This window comes from Lactuca virosa, chromosome 7 (assembly GCF_052849685.1).
Source record: "Lactuca virosa cultivar CGN04683 chromosome 7, Lactuca_virosa_CGN04683_v6, whole genome shotgun sequence".
Classification (NCBI taxonomy): Eukaryota; Viridiplantae; Streptophyta; class Magnoliopsida; order Asterales; family Asteraceae; genus Lactuca; species Lactuca virosa.
Window position 1 is genome coordinate 119,785,484 of NC_136432.1, and position 8,248 is coordinate 119,793,731.

At 38.9% G+C, this 8,248-nt stretch overlaps 1 protein-coding gene across 1 annotated transcript; it reads right to left on the reverse strand.

The window, feature by feature from the left end:
* Nucleotides 1–169: 169 nt before the first annotated feature.
* On the reverse strand, nucleotides 170–3,005 carry LOC145124738 (uncharacterized). The gene has a single exon (XM_079060192.1). It carries the CDS (start codon nucleotides 2,918–2,920, stop codon nucleotides 488–490), a length of 2,433 nt encoding a protein of 810 aa, XP_078916318.1. The 5' UTR covers nucleotides 2,921–3,005; the 3' UTR covers nucleotides 170–487.
* Nucleotides 3,006–8,248: the final 5,243 nt, after the last annotated feature.

Genomic DNA, 8,248 nt, shown 5'->3' on the forward strand with positions numbered 1-8,248 from the left:
AATGGACGTACTTGAAGATTATAAAATATTAATTATTAATATTTAAATATTGTTTTTTGAACAGATGCATTGTATCATTAAATATATATGTATGGGTATCTAATCTATCTAGTCGGGTTCATTTCTCTAAAAGATTTGTAAAGGTGACATTGCACCATCACAGAAGCAATGAGATGGAAAACAGAAGTTTATTACATTCATAATACATAGGTGTATACATAAATAATAATGAATAAGAATAAGCTAGGAATTCCTAATTTGGAAGCTGAAATTGTACATGATTATGATTATGATTATATCATGAAATGTAAAATACTTAAACAGATTAATAAAGTAGGCAAATCTTCTTGAAAAGAAGATTAAATCGATCGATCTCAGCCCCCGAATCCCCAAAAAGCTGCAGATTTAATCCATAATTCTCTATGTTCTTATTTTCCTTGATTTTCAAGGAAAATGTATGTATAGATAGATTAGGATATGGGTTTGATTAGTAGTACGGAATTACTGGTGGTGGTGGGGAGGCGTAGGATACACCGATCACTGGCGGAAGAGGGGTGTTGTCCGGTGGGGGTTGTGGGTGTGTGGATTTATGGGGTGGTGAGGGTGGTTGGGTTTGATGTGGAGGTGGTGGGGAATGATGATAGGTGGTGGGTGGCGGTGGAGATTGATGTTGTGGTGATGGTGGTGGGTGGTGCCATTGTTGTGGTGGCGGTGGAGGTGGTGGTGTTGGTAGAATGCATCCAGATGATGGTGGTGGTGGAGGAAGTGAATGGGATGATGGAGGTGGAGGCGAGGTGCTGACATGGCCGGGTGGAGAATTGTCCGGTGATGGAGCTGGAACATGTTGGGGTGGAGGTGGTGAGGTTTGGCTTCCATGTGGCGGTGATTGGTGGCTACCATGTGGCGGCGACTGGTGGCTACCGTGTGGTGGAGATGGAGTGCTTCCCTGTGGTGGAGATCCATGGCTTCCATGTGGCGGTGATGGTACAGGTTGACCTGCTGGTGGAGATCCGTGGCTTCCATGTGGCGGTGAATGGTGGCTTCCATGTGGCGGTGATCCGTGGCTTCCTTGTGGCGGTGATCCTTGGCCTCCATGTGGCGGTGATGGTACAGGTTGACCTGCTGGTGGAGATCCGTGGCTTCCATGCGGCGGTGACCCGTGGCTTCCATGTGGCGGAGATCCTTGGCCTCCGTGTGGTGGTGATGGTACAGGTTGACCCGTTGGTGGCGATTGATGGCTACCATGTGGCGGCGATTGGTGGCTTCCATGTGGTGGAGATCCCTGACTTCCGTGTGGCGGTGATGGTACAGGTTGACCCGGCGATTGGTGGCTTCCATGTGGTGGCGATTGGTGGCTTCCTTGAGGTGGAGAAGGTGTGCTTCCCTGTGGTGGAGAAGGTATGCTTCCCTGAGGTGGGGATCCCTGACTTCCATGTGGCGGTGATGGAACAGGTTGTCCAGTTGGTGGTGTGATCTGGGACACTGGTGGTGGTGGTGGATAATGAATTGATGGAGTAGTTCCCTCTCTAGGCGGTGGTGGAGGGTGTAACTTTGTATTTGGTGAACTCTCAGAAGTAGGCGGTGGTGGTGATGGCTGAACAGATGGTGGATGCGGTGTAGGCATGGGAGAAGGGGGTTGAGATGGTGTCGGAGTCGTTGGTGTCGTCGGAGTAGGAACTGACGACGGAGTAGGGGCCGATGGTGACGTCGGAGTAGGAGCTGACGGTGTAGTGGGAACGGAAGGTGACGTGGGAGAAGGATTTGAAGGTGAAGTCGGAGTAGGAGAAGATGACGGCGCCGGCGATGAAAAACCACCACATTGTAGCTTCCTACAATCAACAGGACGAGCATCTCCAGAGGAACACTCCCTCACTGATCGCTGGTTCGTCTTTCCAATAATACAATTCTTCCCGTCATCAAACACCTTACCACCACCACCTCCGGCAGCAGAGCACGACGGCGCTTCACCAGTGAAGTAGTTAAAAGAGTAAGTAAAGTTCTGCAACCTAGGCAACCTACAAATACTATCAGGCACCACTCCAGTCAGCCGGTTATGCGCCACATTCAGCTGCTCCACGCTTCTCATTCCGCCAATCGCCGCCGGCAACGGCCCTTGGAGATTGTTAAAGCTGACGTCAAAAACAGTCACCTGCTTCAACATTCCGATTTGCACCGGCAAACACCCAGTTAGATTATCATTCATGAGAATAATCTCGTTCAACGTTTTCTCCATTTGACCAATACTCGCCGGAATACAACCACCGAGATTATTGTTCGCTAAAACAAGAACAGACACCGGCGAGTTACCCAAGTTCGGCGGAATACCGAACTGAAACCTGTTATCATTCAAAAAAACCGCATCAAGATCCTTATCAAACAGCTTCGTAGGTACAGACCCTTCAAACTCGTTGAACCGGAGATCCAAATACTTCAACGCCGGCAAAGACAAGACCACCGTCGGGAAAACTCCGACGAAGCGGTTGTTACTTAAATCGAGCTCGTGTAGTAATGTAAGGTTCTTGAAAGTCGTCGGAACAGTGCCACAGAAACGGTTTGAGTTGATGTGGAAAAGGGCTAGGTCAGTGAGTAAGCCGAGCTCCGGTGGGAGATAACCGGCGATATCAGCATGGTTGAGGTCTATGCCGGCGACGACACGGATAGAGGGGTTGGGTAGGGAGGGGGCGCAGTAGACACCGCCGTAGGAACAGATGTTTGAGCCTTTCCAGTTGGTGGTGAAGTTGAAGGGGTCGGAAAAGATGGCGGATTTCCATGCTTGGAGAGCAATGTAGGCTTGCCGGAGCCTTGGGTTCTCGAAAACAAGACTGTTTACGTCGTCGTTTTCGGCGGCGGAGCAGATCTGGAGGGTGGCGGTGGAAATGAGCAAGAGGAGGAGGAGGGAGCGTAAGCGCGGTGGAGGCATGATTTAGAGGAGAGAGAGTGAGAGAGAAAGAGAAAATAATGAATAAATGTTGAAACAAAGCAATGTGGGATTCCTGTTTTATTTCCCCCCAATGTCAGAATTTAAAGCCTTTGGTTTTATTAACATGAATAATTGATATTTGAATTATTATGGTACCTTTTTAAATCTTATTATAATAGTATTTAACTTGAATAGGTAAAAACTGCTAAAAGTATGTGTAATATGATTTTTTTTTATAGTCTTTTGACCTTTTTAACCACAAAAATCTCATTAAAATTGGAAAATCTATTCAAAAAAGTTTTTTTTTTTTTTTTTCATAAAGATTTCACAAAGTTGTTAATTAAAAAACTAAACTATCGTCATAACTATTTTCAAAGATTTGACTCAACCAATTATAGATTAATAATAATAATAATAATAAAACAGATTAGAAAACTATTTTTGTTGTGGAGATTTTTTTTAATGGTTTTTTCATAAAAAGAATCACACCAAAAACCATGCCTTTACTTAGATTAAATTATATAAATGGTCCGGATGTTTGGTGGAAACTGCAACTGGTTTTCAGCATCAATTTTTTACAAGAACGGTCCCTTTTATTAATACCGAGTTTCTAAAAAACGGGTATTAAATACTTATAAAAAAAACTAACTTACCACTATTTTTTAATTTTATTTTACTATTTATTTATTAATAGCCAAATCACAACAGCATGTTCTTTGAGAGCGGAACAAAAACAAATATTTGGTGCTTTTGGGATTTTTTTTTAAGGCATATTCAACCTACTCCAAACTTCATTTTTTCTCTTATTTCTTTCTCCATTCTTCTCTAATCCTATCTCATTTTCATCTTTATTTTTGGAGATACGAAGAGTATTCCCCAAATATGGGGGAATACTATTCATATCTCCAAAAATTGAGTTAAAGTTTCAGTTGTTAATTTTAGTTTCTTTCATTTTTATCTTACACAATTCTAATTTATTTTTATCTACTATATATAATTTAAATACAATATTTAATATTTATAATATCATGTTATATACTAATTTATATTAATTAATCATAAATACAGTGTTTAATATTTATTTATCGAATTCATATAAAAATATTAAATATATACTAAAGACTTGAAACATGATAACATAATTCTTGATATATTTATTATAAATATAACCTTATTTATTTAATAATTATTTATAATAAAGTAATAATTAATTTAAATTTATTATATATAAACATTTTATTTATGATAATATAATTTGTAATATTTTTGTAATGAAAAAAATATAATATATATTTGTTAAAATCTAATTAGTAGAGGGATTTATTTGACAATATGTATAATTTATAAAAATAAAATATTTTAGGAATATACATTTTGGTAAAAAAATGAGGTAGAAAATTAAGTAGGGTTAGAGATGAAACACTATTTACCTCATTTTTTACTCCATTTATAGGAAAAATAAAGATAAGTTGCACATGGTATATGGTTACGACCGTAAGGGGTGTTATGTTGGTTGTAGAAAAGTGATAGATTAATTAGACAGAATTACATATTTGGTCCTTGTGGTTTAACCACAAGAAGACCACTGTATGTCCTTTTGAGAAATTGTGCATATAAATTGTCATTTTCACGTTTCAAATGAACACGGAAGGTCCCTTTAGCTAACGTGCTAACAAGGTTAGCTTTTTTAATTAAGTCCAATATGAAATGAAACATTTGTCTTTTCTATCGCATAGACCATTTATGTAACTTGTGCTTGAGACAAGGACCATTTATGTAATTTTATCTATTATTTAGACAACTGCAAAAATGGTCCCTATGGTATGCATTTTTTCTGAGGTTTGGTCCAAACCTCGACTTTTTTGGATCGATAGTCCTTTTGTCACACCCCCGAACCAGGACGGCGGAAACGTCTGGGGGCGGATGACGTCATTGTATAGTATCATAACAATTGAATATGAATGAAACATAGCAACCAAACGACATACATTGAGATAACAAATTTACATTGTGTACAAATTGTATTTGTTCAGGAATTACACAAAAGTGACAGAAATGTAATTTTTAAAATGCAGCAAAATATCCAACATCCATAGCTCAAGTACCTGCTTACTGTGTTCCTGAGAATACAAGTCATTTTGAAAAGCGTCAACATAGGATGTTGGTGAGTTCATAAGCATATTTGTATGAAAATATTTGTAACATCTTTGTTTGAAATGATTTGTATGTTTCTAGAAAATCCGATATTTTCTTATGAAAATTCTTTGTAAGTCTCATTCCAAAACTGTGAATATATGCATGCATGTCCTTTGTTTTCTTTTGTTTGTAATTGTATGCTCTCAGAAAATCCTATATTTTCTGTTGTATGAAAAACTGTGGTTTTAAACCCTAGACCAGTAGTGAAAAACCAATAGTGAACCGGGAGGAAAAATGCAGTTTTATATTTTATAAAATCGATGAAGTGTAAGCTTCCCGTAAATCAAAATAGTATTGTTAATCCCTAAGTGAGTTATTATAACCATGTTTGATGTGACTGTTATGCATGTACGACGTTCTTCAGGCGTCGGAATAGGTAAGATATTTGTCCCCCTAGACTGGCCCCGTCTAGCTGTAGCGAACAGCTCATGTGTGGGGGTGTCAATCCCCGTATAGATCTATACACAACTATCTCGCTCTCCCTCCAGGAGACTCTGGTTATAATGCAGGACTTAGAATGTACACTAGGTAGGTACGTTGAAGATAGTGTCTCACTAGAGCCTTAACGGATTTCCGCAAATTTCGAATCTCTTTATTGTATAATGAAGTAACTTTACTAGTGTAAATTCGTGACAGATGTTTTATGACACGCATTTTACAGATTTTGATAACATGCTGTTTATGACACGCGCTTTACTGATTTCATGACACACAACTTATTACTCATGCAATATGATTTTTATGACAGACAGTTTATGACACGCACATTTTTCTGTCATAAAACTGTTTTGTGTATGATTTCAGTTAAAATATTTATAACATTTTATATAAATAGACTTTAGTGAATATGTCTAGTTGTGACATATGTTGCAAAAATACCATATTATCTTGGGTTATAAACCATCTAAAAATGATGACGATAAGTTTACGACTATTTTACCAATAATATTATTTTTAGTAGAATATCAAACTTAATATTTATGTTTAACATCCATTTTTACCGGTTTTTGCAAGTTTATAACACCAAATATGTTTTCTAAGTTTAACTCAAATATGTCACGACTTTTGTAACACCATAAATGATAAACTCAATATTTTATCCAAATATTAGTGTAGATTTATAAAAAGGGGAGTATGTATGTATCTAAAAGTACATGCATATATACATACTATGATTTCGAAAATTTTGAGTGACCAAACCCATGTCCACGAATTTTTGTATAACAAATGTGTTAATGAACATGTTCATCACGATTTTATGAAACTATATAAGATAAATACCTTTTTACACAAGTATTTCAACACATAACTATGAAGCATGCAATTGTCCAAAAGATAAACTTAATCTAGCAAAAATGAGGCTTGTAAATCTCAAGTTTATGGTGTATCAACATGAGATATTCAACATTATAAGCTCAAATTGATACATAAACATGTAGGTGCATGCAAATATCCAATGGTTAAATAAAACTTGACTTGTATTCCCCCCCCCCCCCCCCCCAAAAAAAAGTATGAAAAACACGAAAATAGTGGGGTATGAAGGTCACCTTGATTTCGTGTGACAGGAAGAAGAAGAAAGAAGTTGTTGAGCCTAGCTTTGTATAACTTGAAGGCCACTCGAAAATGGGGGATGTTCTAAGAATCATACACACGAAAATGGGTGTGTAAATGGAATGATCTTAACACTAAGATGCATATAAGCACTAGAGTTTTACAAGGAACATACCAAAATGCCTAGGACCGATTTTGTGGTGATGATACTCGAAATTTCTTGAGAGAAAAGATGAGAGGAAATTATCTTGGAAGCAAAGTGAGTGAAGTGAATTTGTGAGGTGTGTGTGTGTGTGTGTGTGTGTGTTCGGCCGCAAATATAAAAAGGGAGGAGGGAATTGAGTGCTTTGATGCATGGTGGTCTATAAGGTGTAGTTCATGGGTGCATGGTGGGTAGTTACATGCATGGCTTGGTTGCCCTATGGTTAAGAGAGGGTAAACCATTGAGGTGGCAAGCTTTTTGACTTTTGTTTTCCTTTTTTTTACTCATGCCCTAACCGAAGCCTATATGGTTTTCGGCCATAGTGGGCTAAATTCATGGGCTTTCGGGTTTTGGCTTGGCCCATTAAGAGGTTTTCGGTCCATTAAAGCCCAAGGGTAGAAGGGTTTTCGTTTTGGAGTATGTATAGGCTTTTTTGGTTTAATTAGGTCCAATAAAAGGGTTTTTGGCCCAATAAGGCCCAAGGTAGAGTTTTCGGTCCAATAGGGCCCAAGGAAGAGTTTTCGGTCCAATAAGGTGTTGGGTCGAGAACTCTTGGGCAAAGGCCCAAAAGACTTTGTTTAGCTATTTGATCCATCTTGGGCTTACGAGAGGCTATTTCAACTTGACTTCTAATTGTATGCTCATATGATTTCATATAACATTGTAGTTTTGAATTTCACTAATAAGATGCAACAAGGTTACATGGAGGAAGTTGTTGTGTACAAGCTTCAAAATATAAGCTCTAAATTACTAGTTGTGACATCATCCCCCCGTTAGAGGGAATTTCGTTCTGAAATTCGTTCTAAAGCAGCCTTCAGGAATTAGTGAAAAGATGGGGGTACTTTTGCATCATCTGGTCTTCGCGTTCCCATGTGAATTCAGGTCCACACTTGGCACTCCATCGAACCTTCACAATGGGAATACGACTTTGCTTTGTCCACTTCACTTCTATGTCCATTATTTCAACGGGTTCCTCTACGAAATGAAGGTTTTCATTCACCTCAATCTCATCAACCGGAACAACGAGAGTTTCGTCAGATAGGCTTTTCTTCAGGTTTGACACATGAAAGACAGGGTGTATATTGCTGAGTTCAGGTGGTAGCTGGAGCTTGTAAACCACCGGACCGATCTTGGCGACGATCTTGAATGGTCCGATGTATCTTGGATTCAACTTTCCCCGCTTTCCAAAGAGTATTATCCTTTTCCAGGGAGAGACCTTTAGCAATATGTGATCGCCGACTTCAAATTCCAGAGGCTTCCGTCGTCTGTCAGCGTAGCTCTTCTGTCGGTCTCTGGACGCCTTGAGTCGTTCCCTGATCTGAACAATCTTCTCAGTTGTTTCCATGATAATCTTGGGCCCAGTAAGAGTGTTGTTTGGT

Bases quoted from the DNA above. Each gene is read 5' to 3' on its own strand.
- LOC145124738 (XM_079060192.1), bottom strand. From the start codon at position 2,920: ATGCCTCCACCGCGCTTACGCTCCCTCCTCCTCCTCTTGCTCATTTCC.